At 38.6% G+C, this 17569-nt stretch overlaps 1 protein-coding gene across 3 annotated transcripts; it reads right to left on the bottom strand.

Annotated features, from left to right (window-relative positions):
• Positions 1 to 1477: 1477 nt before the first annotated feature.
• eva1ba (eva-1 homolog Ba (C. elegans)) lies at positions 1478 to 15403 on the bottom strand. Of its 3 annotated transcripts, none has more exons than XM_014996284.2 (4): positions 15122 to 15403; positions 5184 to 5333; positions 3458 to 3550; positions 1478 to 3368 (listed from the first exon to the last, which is right to left on the bottom strand). In XM_014996284.2, the coding sequence occupies exons 3-4, from the start codon at positions 3522 to 3524 to the stop codon at positions 2944 to 2946; spliced, it is 492 nt and encodes a 163-aa protein (XP_014851770.1). In that variant the 5' UTR covers positions 3525 to 3550; positions 5184 to 5333; positions 15122 to 15403; the 3' UTR covers positions 1478 to 2943. The 3 variants fall into 3 exon arrangements, with proteins under 3 accessions (XP_014851770.1, XP_087869916.1, XP_087869918.1); XM_088013790.1 differs by lacking the exon at positions 15122 to 15403 and adding an exon at positions 6990 to 7506; XM_088013792.1 differs by lacking the exon at positions 15122 to 15403 and adding an exon at positions 5946 to 6023.
• Positions 15404 to 17569: the final 2166 nt, after the last annotated feature.

Raw genomic sequence — 17569 nt, 5'->3', positions numbered from 1 at the left:
CAAAAAAAAAACCAACAACTTTGGACTGTTTAACACAAAACCAGAATATACTAGTGCCACTGACGTCATGCTGTTTCATGCCTTGGAAGCAGGCATATAATAGTATACCAAAAGGACCCATTCAATCTCTGTAAAAAAAAAAAACACATAATAAAACAAAACAAAACTGTGAAACAAGGTTTTTATATAATATGATTCAAAGACAATGACAAAATAATACAAATTAAAGATAAAACTACTGTCTCCCAGAAGTCGTTACTCACTTATAATTCTTATCTACATCTTATCTAGGTGCACATCTGGACCAACCTCTATCAAGCACTTCTGACAGCTTACAATCATCTAAGAAACTCTCACACATTAATTCCATAAGGTGTTTTAATTAAACAGCTCCTACCGTTCCCCACACCCCCCTGAGGTGAAGAACTGCTGTGGCTCAATTACAAACAGTGACAGGAGAATGAAAGGCGTTCTGCTTTGTGTTGTTCAAGTGACATTCATGCATCTCACAAAAGCAACACGCGACCTAAGAAAGAATGCTTTTAAACTTGTGTTTCACAAATAGACCTTTAAATTTGAACTTTATGTTGGCAGTATAGCTGTCTTTGATCTCTTGTGTTTTATGGGAACTGATCAAATATTTTATCAGTTAAAGGGATTGCTGATTTTTACAGTGTTTTAGCGTTTCATCAGTTACTCTGAAAGTCTGTGCTTTACATGTTTTATTTTTCAAGAAGTATTTTATATTGGGAATTATTGCTGCCCATGAATTACCATGTTTCTTCTTATGACTAGTTATAGACTTTTATATAAGCAGCCGTCTTATGCGAATGTCTTGACGTGGCTCTAGTTTTACATGGTAAGATATTGACTGGTCGTGATCCTTCAACAGAACCCAACTTCAAAAATCTGAATTGATCCTTCAAGGTGGAATAAAGTCATTACAACTGTCTACACTCATGAACCACTTTGGGGGACAACACCTCATCGGTCCTAGGTTGAAACCCGTCAGCATTCAGCAAGGTGTTATAACCAATCATCAGAGATTTGTACAATTAGCATCAAAGCATTAAGTTACTGCAGATTTGTAGGCTGGTGCAAATCTTCTGCCACGTCTTCAAGGTGCTCCCTTGGTTTACGATGTGAACTTCTTGTCATGTGAAACCAGTTGAGATTTGTGACATGGTGCATCATCCTGCTGGAGGTAATCATCAGAGGATAAGATGCTGTGGTCATATAGGTATGGAAATGGTTGGCACAATACTCAAGTAAGCTGTGGTATGGAAACAGTGCTCAGTTGGGGCCCATAGTTGCACCAGCAGCCTGAAACCTTGATACAAGGCAGATTGAATTTTTGTGTCTTGCTGTTTTTATTTAGCTGGGTTTGTGGGTCAAAGTCACATGTTTTCACTTATTTTGTTGTTTAAAATTGCCTCTCAATTACTAAATATGTTTTAAATATATCAAAAACAACAGCTTGGGAGAGAAAATCTTTAAATTTTTTATTGTTGCATTGTTTTGCTTAATATATGCAAACCTGCTGTTTTAACATTAAGCACCAAATACAGTGGGAAAATAAGTATTGATCATGTTAACATTTTTCTCAGTAAGTGTTTCTAAGGGTCCTTTTAGCATGCCATTGAATTGACACCAGATGTCATTAGCCACCCAAGTAATTCACATACAAAAGGAAAGCCAAACAAATAAGCCCGCAAATTAAGTTATGTGTAATAAAATGGAATGAAATGGGAAATTAATTTGAAAAGTAGGAAAAGAAGCTGCACAGAGCCACAGGGAGCCAGGAAACCAGTGAAATCTGCAAGCATAGAGAAAAAACTATGCTTTCTAACAGTGCCAGTTAATATCCTGCTGGTGTGGTTGATTAAAAAAAAATGTTTCTCATTACCAAGGATGCCGTGATGGATAAGGGCAAAGAGCTCTCTCAAGACTTTTGCAACCCAATTGTTACCCAACAAACTGATGCTATTGGTTGCAGATATATTTATAAACTTTTTAATGTTCCACAGTGGACTAATTTTAGTGTAAGTCATACATTACCAAGTGGTCCTTGGAAGGTTAATGCCAGATGTGTCGCTGAAATATTCAGGAGAGTTGTACAAGAGCAAATTACCACTAACAGAGAACTTCAGAAACTCCAGCAATTAGCCAGTACAAATTTCACATGAAACCTACAAATAATGCACTCAACAGTCATGACTTTCATGCAGACTAAGTGCGCTAGGCTCCATTATAAAAAAGAAAAAAAAAATGCTGAAGCTCGTTTAAAATTTGCTGTGGATCATTTGTAAAACACAATGAAACCTTGGGAGAAAAGGATCTGGCCACACGAGACCAAAACATAACACTTTGATTGTCCAAACAACATGTTTGGGCAAGTGGAACTTCACTTGAACCCAATTAAAATCCATTGAAAATCCATTGAAAAACAGAGGATCACAGTATGAAAGAGGAATTTATGGACTAATTAGTTTGAATTTCATTTTATGTTGGGATTACGTGTGTTGTTCCCGACATCTGGTGTGAATTTAATATCAATGGGCTTTTTAGGAATACATGAACTGAGAGAAAACATTCACATGTTCGACATCTATATTCCCTCTTGTATATTTACAGCTTGACACCTCCACAAATCCTTCAGTTCCTCCATTCATTCCACTTGATTTCCACAGAGGCCAGTAAGACACCTTTTAGTTCAAATACGTATAGTCAGTTGACAGTAATGCATAATGCTACATAAGAAGTGCAATATCTCAAAGTTCAGCTTTGTCAAAGCAAAATATCTCAAATTTGGCACTGATATTTTCATGTCCCACAAGTCACTTTGGATAAAAAAAGAAGCTCTCAAGTTGAAAGGACACCAGGCCCAAAGGTTTTTATGTCTACTCCATTACAAACTCAGGTTTCCTGGAAGCGTTCTGTTCATTAGTAGTAGTGCACTCTTCCAATAGTCCCTGTTCCCGTCCCCAGGATGTCAGGCTGGCCATTCCTCCAGATCTCCCGGATGATCCGTTCTCTCTCCTCCAGCCTCTGTGCGCGCTCCAGCTCCTCAGCTGACGTAAAAACGTTCACACTCAGAGTGCCATCTGACTGGCTGGTATGATTTCCAACAGGGATTTCTGTGATGGGCAATGGAACAGAGGCCTCTCCTTCATCCCCTTCCTCATCCTCGTCATCATCGCTTTCCTCGTCTTCCACGCTGACGTCTTTTAAGGGGTTCTTTTCAGGCGTGGGGGGAGAGATCTTGGTCCGCGGCTTACAGGATATGCGGATCACCAAGAGGCAGAGGGTCAACACCAGGCCGAAACACACTCCGAGGACAAAGTAAAGCCCAAAGCTCTCCGGGTTGGCTGCAGAGGAGACACATACAAAGCATGATTTCCCAAGTAGAGTGTTTTACATGCTGAACTTTGCTCCTGTGTTCTGTGCTGTGACTTACCTTTGATGTGTGCAAAAGCTGCAATGCTGTTGCTAAGGAGATCCATTTCTTTTTTCTTAACGTCCATTTTTTTTTGCCTTCAGTTTTTCAAACCTGAAGAACAACAAACATAAAACACAAGATATTTATTCTGAATCTGTAATATAATCTGACTTAAATCACCTGGACTCCTTCAGGTGATTTCCTAATCCCTCCTCCCCTAGACCTGCATTCTGTTCAATGCCTAAGTGCAAACCCACGACTTCTCGGGGCTGGGTGGTGTGAGACCTCCAAGTCTGTGGCTTCGTGTGGGATCACTGTAATATATTTAGGGGAATTGTCTCTGAACCATGGCTCTTATTCAATGCCTTCCAAAAGTATTCATGCACCTTGAACATTTCCAGTTTCACGAACAAACTTTACTGTATTTCATCAAATGGAAAGAAACCATTGTGGTTTCCATTACCTTTTTTTTAACAACAAAGAAAAAAAAATTTAATCTTCTTTCTGCCTCACTATTGTGCATTGCTTTGTGTTGGCCTAGCACTTAACATTCCCCCTAAATACAGTGCAATTTATGACTGTAGTGGGACAAAATGTACAAAAGGATCCAATGACTTTCAAAACATAGTAAATCAGGTAAAGTTCATCCTTCCAAGTGGTCAGACAGATCTCCTACGTATCAGATAAGACTCCAAGATGAATTTGAAAAGAAAACGATGCATGTCGTATTGTTTGGAGGTTGTGTCCCTGACATTCAAGTGGTCTATCCTTCCTGTATCCTTTCAGTCTGGCGAGCTCTATTGTGTTTGTGTCCATTCATTACGTGCTCTCGTGACTCTTAGCGCTCTTTAGGAAGTCTTCATTCCTAAAGAAAAAGATTCACAAAGAAGCCATGGAGTCGTGAAGGTTCATTCTCTTTTGAAGCACAAATTTTAACGTCCAGCAATCCTGGTCTGGTGTTTTGTAGGGAGTAGCTTTTGTCCTTTCAAAAAATCACAAGGTTTGTTATGTTCGCCATCATTGTGTATCATCATTTTGAAAGTGGGTCTATTCCTTGATTTCTTCACTCAGTAGCACTTTGCACGTTGGTTCATTCTGTGCTGTTACTTGACGTTGATGTGTACAGAAGCTGCGATGCTGTTGAACAACAGCAACAACAAAACCTCACTGATTTAATCAGATACAAAGCCTCTAAAATGCAAATAAAATCAGTTTTTAGTGTTGCTGTCTGTTTTAAACTTGCAGCATCCATACTGGATTTTCAGGTTTGGGGAAGGTGAGAAACTATTGATTTTTCTATTTGAAATTTTGACTTTGTCTATTTTTTCAAAAAGGAGCCTTGAATTTATTCCTTAGTAAGAAATGAATGCAAATTTTTATACTTTTTTAAAAAAAAATGTGTGAGTAACAGAGCTTTAAGTCAAACCACATGTCTTGACGGTGCGTCAATCAAATGTCCTTAAATTGCAAAAACCAAGTGTTTGCGTTTGCTTTCAACTCTTAATTAAAAACTCTGAGAACTTCAGTGCTTGATCGCTCTCATTATTTAGCCATTCCTGGGAATTATATTACACTCAGCCTTATTTGTTGATGTATTCTGGAAAATAAAGGAATTTAAACACCAAACCACATTTGTAAACCATGTGTAATCTGGTCGACTAATGAACTAAAAGCCATGGCAAGAATTCCACAGAAAAAGCAAACCTATTTACACATTAGAGTTCAGTTTAAAAATGAAACTTACCACAAAAAGGAACCCTAAAGAAATTCTTCAGTTGCGACTCATAATGCAAAACGAGGCAGCAGTGGTCTCGGTCCGTTCACTCTCTCCCTTGCCGTTGAATCGGGGCCCTATGATCTTTGGTCTTCAGGCTAAACAGTTCATTTGGCCACCCTGAGATGAGAACAAACACAGACACACACACACACACACAGACGTCAAGCTACATTAGCAACAAACTCACTGAGGCATCTGCAATGCAAACATGGACATGGCCTTTGCAGAATATGCTGCCCTGAATGAGACTGGAGGAAAATCTGGTGATTTCTAGTGTTTGAGTTACTTTTATGAAGCATGATCTGCACAAAAACTTCAAATTCTTTCAGAGAACTGCATCTGGGTTTGTCAATTTATTCCATTTATTTACTTCTTTTTATCCTTAAAAGTGTCACTACTCACTACAATTACTACAATTACTTATTGCACTGTAACAGACGAATCCTTTCTTGCTGCTCAATACTGCAGCATCTTGAACATGCTACAGTTCACCACGTTCACAATAAAACTGTCTGTCATTATATCTTATGTAACAGTATAAACATAGAACTGATTTTAATAAAATGTCAAGGACACATTATTGGCAAATGCTATCCCTAGAATGGTTTGGATCAATATCAGAGCAAAATAAAATCCAGATCAGGACGCTGTTAGTAAAAGCTACATAACATGGTGCGTATCACCAGGTGGAGGATGCTGTGAAATATGCTGAGCTGTGTATTTTTTAACCTATACTCCTGTTTAGGAAACACTCCTCTGCCCTGCCAGCTGCTGTTGGTTTAGGAGAGACCCTTTGCTTTCCTGAGCTGATTTTGATCTTGCTGACTCTCCACACAGTGCCTGAGTGAGACAGTGTTTGGGGAGTGGGAGGGTGAGAAACAGAGCAGCCACTGTGCCAACATGTTTTCCAAGTCGACCCCCCCACACCCCCAACGCTGATGGGAGGAACACGGAGACCTTTTGTTTCGCCACTGAACGGTTGGGACATACCTGGACAAAGTCTTTTGAGTATTTTTCATTTTATGTCACATTTAAAAAATTATGTTCATCTCCACCTTCCTTTGTAATTTATTTCGTTCACTGTTATCAAAAGCAGATTTTGAATTGATTGTTTTGTTTTTGTTTTTTGTCATAATCCTTCTTGTTAAGGTTAAGTGAAATTATTGGACACCTGTAGTACCTCATATGGCCTCTTCTCACACAGGAATTCAACCAAATTTAGCTTGACCACACAGGAGGAGCTTCTATCAGTGGGTAATAACAAATGGATACCTGCTTATAGCTTGTCAAGACTTTTACTAGCTAAGTTGTTTTCTTCCCAGACCAGGGAATTATTAATCTTTCCAAGCAACATGTTTAATATCCTATGACTCAACCTTTACTCATTTTTTCCAAGTGTTTATTTTACCATTTTAACTTTGCCCTACCTTGCAGACTTAAAATTAAGGCATTCTCTTTCACTAATGGTCATGCCTAAGTGACTTGATGAATGTTTTTGTTATATTATGTTTTGATTATTAAATCCGGTAAATGCTATGAAGAAAAATAATAGTCCTGCAGGGATTTTAAGACAGAAACATAACAGGCTTATGTGGATTTAAAAATGCAAACTACAGCTAAGCAAACAACTATTTATAACTGTGCATGTTAGGTTATATAAAAATGGGAGGATTCTGAATTGTTCTCAAATTTTACAACTTTTAGCACATTTTTGGTTTTGAATATAATGAAACGTAAATAGAAAGAGGAGTGGAAACATGATTTTCCAATTACCTGGTCAAACGTGCAGCAACACATGCTTTCGTGCAGCAACGTCCTGTGACGATAAAGATTTTTTTTTCCCCTGCTAGCTTATCTTCTGCTCTTTCCTGATTTCACATCCGCAGGTCAAACACAAGCATCCTCTTCCTGAGTTTTTTTTTTTTTTTTAAACTGCAGACTGTTTAGGAATCTCTTGACACATTGAGATCGTTTTTTACTAAGTCTGAAAAACATGCCATAAAAATTTTATGAAGCAGAAAACAAAATATAATCCCAGGACAAATGGCAGGCTTGAATTAGTACAAACGTTTTAGGTCAGAGCTGTTCATGGGCACCAAACTAGAGCTTTGTTGCTGTGACATGGAACCTGGTCAAAGTCTATTTCTGGCCAGGGCAGTTTGCTTTGGTTTAGATGGAGGAGCAACATGGAAGAAAAACTCCAAATGTAGCACAGTCTTTTTCTGGTCATCCACTTCAAGATAACCACAATTCCTCTTCCTTCTGCCAAAGTCTGTCCCTTTTTGAAGGGAACACATTCAAGTCAACAATTTCCTGCACCGTTGGAGCTATTGTCTAAAATTGGGAGGACTCAGTGACTAAGTTTTCTACTGTATACAGCTGTCAGCTGTGATGGTCATCAGGTCAGTTCAACTTATATCCCAGAAGTGCAACTTAAAGTTGTGTTTAGAGCAAATAAAACACAAGAGATAAGAAAACTCTGCAGGTCTTGCAAGCAATTTTCAAAATTCCATTCAAAAACAGAAATATGTTTCAATAGAAAACATTAATCCCATCATTTGACAAAAACATTCAAGTACGAAATGTTAAGAAGACAGTTTTTAATAAGTAAATCAGATGCAATAAAAAAACACAAAATAAAGAGACTTAAATGAGTATTTCTGTCAAATCAAAAAATGTTTTAAACGTTACTGGTTTAAAAAAAGGTTTTTAGGAATTTATGAGTGACAACTTAAAAATTCATGGAAAGAAAACTTCTCCAACATTTCCTGTGCTGCATAAATTAATAAATCTGGGTGTCATCTGCATAGTGAGGAACATAGAAATCATTTGTCCTGATAATACGAGCAAAAGAAAACATCCTCCATTCAAAAACCACATGGGTCAATTCCCCGGTGTCAGAGCATAAACCTTTAAAATAATCTCCATTTTGGGGTGCTTCTTGTCACTCATAAATCATGAATTAAACAGGTAACAGCCTGCAATTGTGAACTTTCAAAGACAAAGACTGCTCTTCTTAAAACTGGATTCAAAATGTATTGAAAACAATCATCCACACCATTATATTCTGGCACCTGCAATCATGGCACCAAATCACTTTGATCCTCTTTTCTGTCACCTTGTGATGCTTGGGCTGAGCTTCAGCAAGATGCCATCATCAAGTTTAAATTTCTTAATGTATTTAGTTGTTGCCATATGATAGGGCCAGAGTCCGTAAATCTGCCTTGGAGTCGACATGCAGAACAGTTGTTTCTGACTTTTTCAAAGTAGGTTTTCAGTTGCAACTGAGAACCACGTCATAGCAAAGACTTGTCACAAAATACAATACAGCAATCCTTGATACTTATTTCATAAACTGTCCAAAGACTTTCCACAATGAAGAAATCAAAGTCATAAGCCTTCAGTGAATTAACACAGAGAGTCAAGCCACATTTGATTTAAACACAGAAGATAAAAAGGTCAGATTACACCAGGGAGTGAGTCTTGGCTATTTCCCCATTGTAATGACACATGCTGGACCACAGAAGGGGAAGAAGTATTTTTTTATACCTCAAATTTCAGCTAAGCTCCTACAACTGTGGTTAGTCTGGAATGTAACTACACACAATGAAAATAGCTGCATTTCCATTAAATCATATTTTGCTGTTTTGACTCCACACACAGGCGCTCTCCAGTGAGCAAGATCGCAAAGCCTGCCATCAGGATTTATAGCACCTACTGTCTTCCCACTTGATTGCGTTCATTAAAACATTTCTGCTTTGATTTGTTGGCTGCTACTGAGCAAATGGCCTGGACTTAATGATCCGTGGCATCAAAAGCAGTCATCTGGGTCATTTATTTACTATTTTCAACTTGCAGAGCACATTCTGAAATGGGCTGCAGCAAGTTCCACTTAAATAAATATACTTAATCGTAGCGGTGTCTCAACACTGCTTATTCAGTTATTCACAATGAAATTCCCTGAACAGCTGAGAAAATGTCAACAGGAGTCTCAGAACTGCCAAAGTATATGAAACCTTATCAACAAATATCTGCTGGAAGGATTTCATGATAATTTTCTTACACCTATAATCGCGCCACAGAAGAGGCTCCAAGTTCTGCAAATATAATTGAACTTTAGTTCTACCTAGTGGGAGTAAAGGTGCAGGTATTGCTTTTCGTTTTGTAAACTGAAACGCAGCCCAGACCAAGTTCTGTGTTTACAGTGTCTGTGAAAGCATTTATGAAGATCAGCAGGGTGAAAGTAATATCCTTCACAAGCCAAATTGAACATTTTGTCTTCTTCAGATCCAGGCATACTATCAAGAAGGATCTCTGGAGAATGCAGGGATGCGCTTCCTCCAAGTTCCTTGGTTGGGAGCTGAGATTGATATTAGTTCTGTTTCCGTCTTGTCAGCCAGGGTTGCTGACATAGACAAAGAGATATTGTTTAATTTGGAAAGAAAACATGAAGGCAGTTCTTATTTAAACTAAGCCTTAGTGCAGATGCTGAGCTTGACCCTGAACAATTCACAAAGGAGGAATGGCATTGAATTTTAATCTTAAGAATTGAGTGGCAGTTGTTGAAAACTGATATTCATGGAAGATTTCCTGTCTGATTTTATTCCAATCAGACAGAGCTTAAGGTGATCTACAAAAAAAATGATGAGCATGTTAGCCTTTCCATGTGGATAATTTCTTTTACATATTATTGAAACAAAGGTGGCAAGTACAAATTTGCAGACTACAAATTTCAAGTTTTTATTCGCAAGTAAAAGTTAAAATGTACATTTTTCTTTCTGTTTCACAATTATACACTGTATAATTTTCATGAAAAGTTTGATCATTGACACACTTATGTAAAGCCCCACCATTCTGTACAATTTTATATTCTCTGCTGAATCTGGACCTGGACACAATCTGTCATCATTACATGACAGATTGATCACAGACGTGTTTGTATTTTCTGCTGAAAGCTGATGAACAGTGAAAATATGTAATTTTTTCCTAATGCAAATAAATGTGTTTTTCAGAGTATTATGGTATCATAAAATGTAAACTATTTAATAAATAATACAAAAGCATGAGGAATGTTCTAACACTGAAAATAATCTGTAATTGACCTGCATTCATCAGAAACATTGCACATTGGAACACACGAAAGCAGATGACTGCCGTTCCTTAGTGGCTCTTCTAGATTACAGTTCAGCAGACAGAAGACTATTATTACTCACCTGCCTCTCAGTGTCTTGTGTTTAGAAGAAAATCCCTTTTTGTTTTTAATAAACAGCAAGCAATTAGTGATGTTTTGTGTGTGAATTTGCATCTTCTGTAAACATTAATAAGAAACTGCATCACGGGGGATTAACACACAGAGCTGGGTCTGCCTTTATGTCAATAATGTGGGCTTCAAAAAACAGTCACATGATGTGAAAACCTCACACTTATGGTCAAGTGCAGGTTGGCTGAGCTCATGTTAATTGGAATAATTACAGTGTGGTTTTCACACCTCTACCTGGGTAAGTGTTATGGTTTGCAATGTGAATCCAAAAATAAAGAGGAGCAGGAGGAACTGATCTCTGATCTTGCTAAAACAGCAAGGCATGCAAATCTTGCTAAAATAGTTTTTTTATGGTGTCTATCAATGCACTTTAAATTAATGGCTGCCCTATTTAATTCTACTTTAAGGGTTGGTGTAAAACCTGCAGCATATCTACTTGGATTTATGACTTTAGGGCACTTGTCTTAATTTTTCTAACTCAAAACTTAAAAAATGTCCTTTTCTTAAAAAAAAAAAAAAGTTATATAAAACATAGTTTTTCCCCCACAGAATATACACAAAACCTGTGTGTGACAGTGGCACAGAGGTAAAGTGTAAGCAATGTATGGAGGCGTTGGTCCTCCATGTGGCTGTCATGGGTTCGATTCCTGGCCCAATGAACTTTGCTTTTCCTTCTCTCTCATAACCCACTTTCCTGTCTGATAACTGATAAACAAAGTGTCAACAAAACCTTTCAAAGAGTGTGTGAACAAAACACAAAGATCCATGATCCATTTGGGAAAACAAAAGAATATATACAAAACCTAAAAATAAGTCTATGTTGTGCTTAAAATCTGTAAGTATGCTGAAGCATGATCGTTTTTGATGACTGAGTACTTGTTATAAAAGGTTTTAAACCACTTATCAGAGAAAACTGACTATGAAATTGTTTATTTTTAACACAAATTATATCAGAGTTAGCTCTTGTCTGCTGCCAGTTGCAATTGCAAAGTGTCACAGAATACTAAAGTCAGTCAATTTTCATTGCATTTATGTGGACTGCACATTTGCATATAATAGTTAAGGGGTTCTTTTTGTTTATGTGGGACTAAAACTGAATTTTTAAATGATCACATTTTTTCACATGCGTCTGTATTCTGCCTTGTGATATACTTAATTTGACACAAACTCATGAATAAATAAATACCAGCTTTTCTTTGAAGGGCACAAACGTTTCCAAGAGCAAACACAAAATCAGACATTCTTTTCCATTTGTTATTTGACTCCAGACTTTTAGCTCTGTTTGGACTATGAAAACAACAAATGCTTTGTTGTTAATATAATGCCAGCTTGCTAAGAGTAAAACAAAGAACTCAATCCCATTGTATCCTGAAGGGTGTACCCTAGTGCACTGCTCGTCCTACGAGGAGAAGGTTTTGCCGGCTGAGGCAGGTAATGTGAGGGTAATAGAGATGGGGACTGAGCTGGGGGGTTAGGGCAAGTGGTTAATGTCATCCAGATGTGTTCCAGATGTGAGGTAGAGTCTGAATGCTTCACTTTGTAAATCCAGAGGATATACAATGTTTTGTCTCCATACGCACCTTATTAAGACACTGAATTAAGCTTGCATTGCTTCAAAGCCAGATCGGAGCAGATAAACATTTACGGGTATCGGTACGTGTGTTGTCTATGTTAATACTTGAAAGACATCTGTATCTGCTCTTGCTTTGCATCCTCACACATTTACAGCTCAATAAATAGAGCTCCGAGCACGTTATTGTGATTGATCTGGGTAACTATCCAGAAGCATAAAAACATGAGGTCTTTTGTTAAATCTATGAACCCACAAAATTGCTTTATCATTCAAAACACATGCTCGCCCTTTGTTTGACTTGGCCCAAAGAAATCGGTTTATGCTACCTGTAAATGTGACGCAATGTCTCCAGATTTAACAAGTGTCACCGTGGCAGGAATGTGTTTGTGTAAATAAAGTACAGTTAAGGTTGCTAGCATGGTTTAAAGTCCTGTTTGTCAGTGGCTTTGAATGAGCCTACCAACTATTAGCAGACAGGATAACTCCAGCACTGCTATTTGTTATTCGGATCAATTGAATCAGAATATCTTGATATTTTTATAATCCAGACAAAACCATACTAAAACTCAAACCCTAACATTGTAGAGTCATTAATGATAACATTGCGCTACAGCCTTTTCATTAGTATTTCAGTCATCCATTTATTTGAAATGAGTATGTAGCATGGTCTGTTTTGTTGCAAAGTTTTGATAAAGACTTGATGATATTCACAGTAAAGTTGTTTTTTTTTGTCATTTGATAAAGCTGAGACTATGAAAATGTATTCCTAACATCCAATTGATTAATATTTACTAGAGTCACGTCACTTTAAATTTACTTCAAATCACAGTTATTTATTTTGTACTCTAGTTGTGCAACAACCAAATTTGCACAAGTACCGACCTGAGAAGGCGCAAAATGACCCCCACTGTGGCAGGCCAAATATGAAACAGAGCACCAGGAGCCTTAACCTTAACGATTTTGTGTTGTGTTCGATTCAAACGGGACTCTGGCTGGACCTTTTCAAAACTAGCATGTCGGGAGAAACATGTTGAAATTTTAGGAATTACTTTAAATCTGTCAGGGATTTGAATATGTCTGGGCTTATCCATGTCAGTATTCATATAAGTGACAAGAACAGGGGTGAATGTTGAGGCAAACGTTTGGGGTTTAACTTGTCAAACATTTTGTCGAAGCTAAAAAGGGGATCTTAATAAATGTACATGTAGGCAAAAAGTTTGAGAAGTGCATGTTATTGTGACAGAAGAAAGAAAAAAAACTTCAAAGTAAATTTTAGATACTTCATTATTATCATGGGAGGAATGTAATTTGTATATTCAGTCATTGCATTGTGTAAAAATATATTAAACTGAGAAATAATGTAGTTTTTTATACTCTCAAGACTACATGTTGGGTAAAGCAGCTAATAAAACCATCTTTGAACAGTCAGCAATAGACACATGAGTCATGGTTTTTGAAGAAATATTTGGATGATGAATGTTCACAATAGCTAGGGGTCTAAGAGATCTGCTGATGATCATCTGATGTAGTGTGACTTTCTGCTCCGTTTAGCCAATTTTACTGCATTTCAGCTGCTCATTGGAAAATATGTAATGTTAGAAGGTTTAAGTCCAGTTCCTAAGTGCAGAATACTGAGCAATATCTTTAAAAATCAAAATAGATCCACTGCTCTTACCCACGACAAGAGCTTTTGAAAGTAGAGTGGCTACAAAACTGATATGTGATAAACTTAATCTGTCACACTGAATTGTCTTGCCTTGAGCTGTTGTGAAATAATAATTACAAACAGCCTTAGCGCACTTTTCACCCCGTCTTTAACAGGAAGTTGTGTTTATCTCTTGTCTTTGTGCAGTGCCGTCTTCAGGTGCCCTTTTCTCTTAGTTTACCCTGACTGAGACTGGACTGAAACTTTGTGCAATCACCTTCCAAACAGGCTGGCACCATGGGAGTTTAGACAAGCGAGTCAAATCAGATCACAGCCTTTGACCTCAGGGTAAATAAAGTACGTTAACAACCAGACTCTGGACAGATAAGACATGCCGGGTGATAAATGAGACTGTGGGGCTTTGGGTAAAAGGAAAGTCTGCCAACTTGACCAGCCTAAAGAGGTCACAGAGAAGGCAACACTCCTCAGGCGTCTATGCTCGAAGGTATTATTTACCTGACTTTAACACTCATTCAATGAGGGGTTATCAGGTTGAGAAGAGGAGATGCAGTTAAAGTGCAGCCAGCCTGTTCAGATTGACTGGATTAGACACAGAAGAGAAGAGGCCCAATCCCACCTCCACCCATCACCTTCCTGCTCCGTCTCCTCTGACAGGAGGTGCTAACCACAAGCATCCGTCACAGACAGAAGGAGATATGAAAACTGACTGAAGCATATGGACAGCTGATGTTGTGCAAGAACGCTTGTAGAAGATTATATAAGTTGAATAAGAACCAGAACCACATGAAGTGGTGCACAAGTGTAGGTCTTGCTTTTAAAAACCTATCTCTGACAAAGAAACAAAAAAAAAACTGACCTGAGAATTTACACAACAGATTGTTTTTGTTTCATCAAAACAGCGACAAACCAGTCATTAAATAACGTACAGCTGCACCGGAAAGCCATTAGCAGGCTCGCCTGTCCCTCTGCTTCAATATTCTCTTTGCACCGGTTCACTTATTGCGAACGGAAAACACACGTATAAGGGAGGACCACACAATGATGCTCTGTTTGGATGGATATCCTGCTCAGATAATGCCTGGTTTTGACAAAAACAGTAGTTTAATCTATGACAACATATGGTTGTTATTATGAGCATCACATGTAAAAGCTGAGTGAGTCTTTGTTTCCAAAACTCTCCCAAATTCTTTCATATTCAACAGAGCTTACCAAGTGGAAACAATCGTAGGACATGGTTTAGTTTTTTTTCCTCAGGAATAAGGAAGTTTTCCAACACAGGCGCCTCCATAACAGCTACAGTTTTAACAATCAGCGAAGCATTTAAACTTTAACAGAGGGCTGCATTGTACGTTACGCAGGGGTTTCTATGGTACTACATACACACTGAGACAAACTGTCAAACTCACTGGTAGGTGATGAGAGGAAAACGTCCCAGACAAAGTTGTTCAGTCCACGCCGAGATCCTCCGGCGAACTGCAAATCTTCTTTCCCTCCACAAACACATTTACAAGCAGTCCTGGCTGTTTCACGCTTTCTGCTGTCCTGAACAACTTGTGTGTGAGCTTGTGTGTGTGCGTGGGTGTGTGTGTGTGTCTCCGCCTGCAGTGCGTGTTCAGAGTCTGGGGAAGAGGTGGTAACTTTCTCTCAAACTTGGAGACTGAGTGAGCAACAGAGTTTTCCTCTCTCTCCCGGCTTGGGTCTGCAAGGAGCAGGAAATCTGTCATACTATCCCTCCTTCACATGGAAAAAAAAGAGGAACAGCCTAAAAAGGGCAAACTCAAGGAAGAAGGGAGGGATAAGAACTGTGGTCTGTGTGCGTGTGTGTGTGTTGCGGTGTGGATTTGTGGGTGTGAGGGGGGCTTTCCCTTTGTTGTTAAGGAAAAAAGGGCAACCCTTAGGCAAATAAGCCAAGTCTCTCCATGGTGACTCCAATGTGACAAGGATGAAACAAAAACATAAACAAGAAAGTAGTGTTGTGTACTTCTATTTTTATTTTACAAAAGATAAAGTTCCAATGGGCACACGTGAATTTATTTTGGAAAAACACTATTTGCATGTTTTACTCAACATGCCTTATTGGAACTAAGCAAGTTTCGCTCTTCTTTTTTTGAAAATATCAAACTTGAGCCAGTTGGTAGTATAACAAATAGAGTCTTGGTAAATAAACAAACCCTTTAAAATGTCAGGTTATAAATACAGTTGGGTCATTTGTAACCTTCAAAAGAAAAGGTTGGAAGGCTTTGTTTAATTTGGACAAATACACTCTCATAACTCCTTCACAAACAGCCTCGAAAAAGCAGAACTGTGCAACAAGCATGAAACAAAGCGCTGCGATGTTACACACCATTATATAGTACAAGGCAATAAAAAGCTATTGAGGAATGCTGAGAGACATAGATATGGTCTTATATCTATGAATACATTAAGGGGGCCTTGGATTAATTGAAATGTTAAAAAATGACAATGGTTTTGAATATAAGTTTTGATGTAAAGCAGAGATTTCAAATTCAAGTTGTGTCAAACAAATTGAGGGGCATATCCAAGTCCAGACACAAATTACTGAGGGGTAAGGAAATGTTTTTTCCTAAGAATTTAAGAAGGAAGTGCTTATCAATGCACAAGTATTTAAGAGGTGAGTCCAGGTCAAGTTAAAGTCTTTGAGGGATAAGTTCAGAGGAATGCCATCTGTCTGAAAATGTGAAAGCCGAACCAGTGACCAACCTAATATATACTCTAAACATTTTATATCTTGGTAAGCATAAAATATTCACTTTAAAATGTCAGATTGTAAATAGACATTTGTCATTAGGAAGGTTCAGAATAAAAAAGTACTTGTTCAGAGACATCACAAAAATAATGTCTCAAAGAATCTTGAAAATAAGTTTGAATGAGGACAATCCCCTGGCAGTCTTTGGGGTTTGCTGGGGCCTCAGCTGGCGCTGTACTGGTGTGGGCACAGGTGGGATGAATAGAGGCTGGTTGGATGCTGGTTCCTAAGACTTGTGTCAGCGTGTTTGCACCCACTCACCTCTTCCTAATATGTGCAACACCACACTTCAGGAGGGCCCTGGGATGTGAGACAATGGGCCTCCTTGTAGGCAATGGTGGTGTATTTTGCAGTGTCCCAAATCTGCCATGTTTGGTCCTGTCCTGAATCCTCAATTTTAAAGATCAATAGACATGTAGGGCTTTGGGGTTGGGGAGACAGATCTGATGTCACCAAGCAGTGGAATCACACCCCGGCCACAACCCCAATTCTAATGCACTTTAGACATACACACCCATATCCAAAGCAACATGTGCTGCAGTTGAAAGTTGGTGGCCTCTTTCCTTCACTTATGTCCCTGTGTGTTGGACGTCTGGGTGCCTTGAGTGGTGCTTTGTGTTTGTCTGCTGGTCCAATAGCCTTTCCGCAGGAGGAAGGAAGACCAGAGGCTCCAAAAAGCCACACGTATGTGTGTGCTGACATGCTCAAATCTACACAAAGGATTGCTGACCCCCTTCATCCGATGCCATGGCCACAACAGCGTTCAATCATTTTCATGAAGAAACTCATTTCCTGGCTCCTCAGCCAGGTCCATATTGGTCGGAAATTGTTTAGTAGAAGTGATGAGGAATACATTAAGGAAACTGACAGAACTTTTTAATGGTTGGTTGGGTTGTCTTAGGGGCTGCACAGTGGCGCAGTTGGTAGAGCTGTTGCCTTGCAGCAAGAAGGTTCTGGGTTTGATTCCCAGCCCTGGTCTTTCTGCATGGAGTTTGCATGTTCTCCCTGTGCATGCATGGGTTTTCTCCGGGTACTCCGGTTTCCTCCCATAGTCCAAAAACGTTAATCAGTCTGTCTAAATTGTCCC

The sequence above is a fragment of the Poecilia mexicana genome, unplaced genomic scaffold, assembly GCF_051168715.1.
Source record: "Poecilia mexicana isolate PSO_F unplaced genomic scaffold, ASM5116871v1 scaffold_16, whole genome shotgun sequence".
NCBI classification, from domain to species: domain Eukaryota; kingdom Metazoa; phylum Chordata; class Actinopteri; order Cyprinodontiformes; family Poeciliidae; genus Poecilia; species Poecilia mexicana.
This window is presented reverse-complemented; position numbering and strand designations above follow the sequence as displayed.

Excerpts from the sequence above, each read along its gene's own strand:
- eva1ba (XM_014996284.2), bottom strand. The coding sequence starts at position 3,524 with ATGGACGTTAAGAAAAAAGAAATGGATCTCCTTAGCAACAGCATTGCA. Across the intron at positions 3,369-3,457 it reads AGCTTTTGCACACATCAAAG|CCAACCCGGAGAGCTTTGGG; the intron begins GTAAGTCACAGC and ends TCTCCTCTGCAG.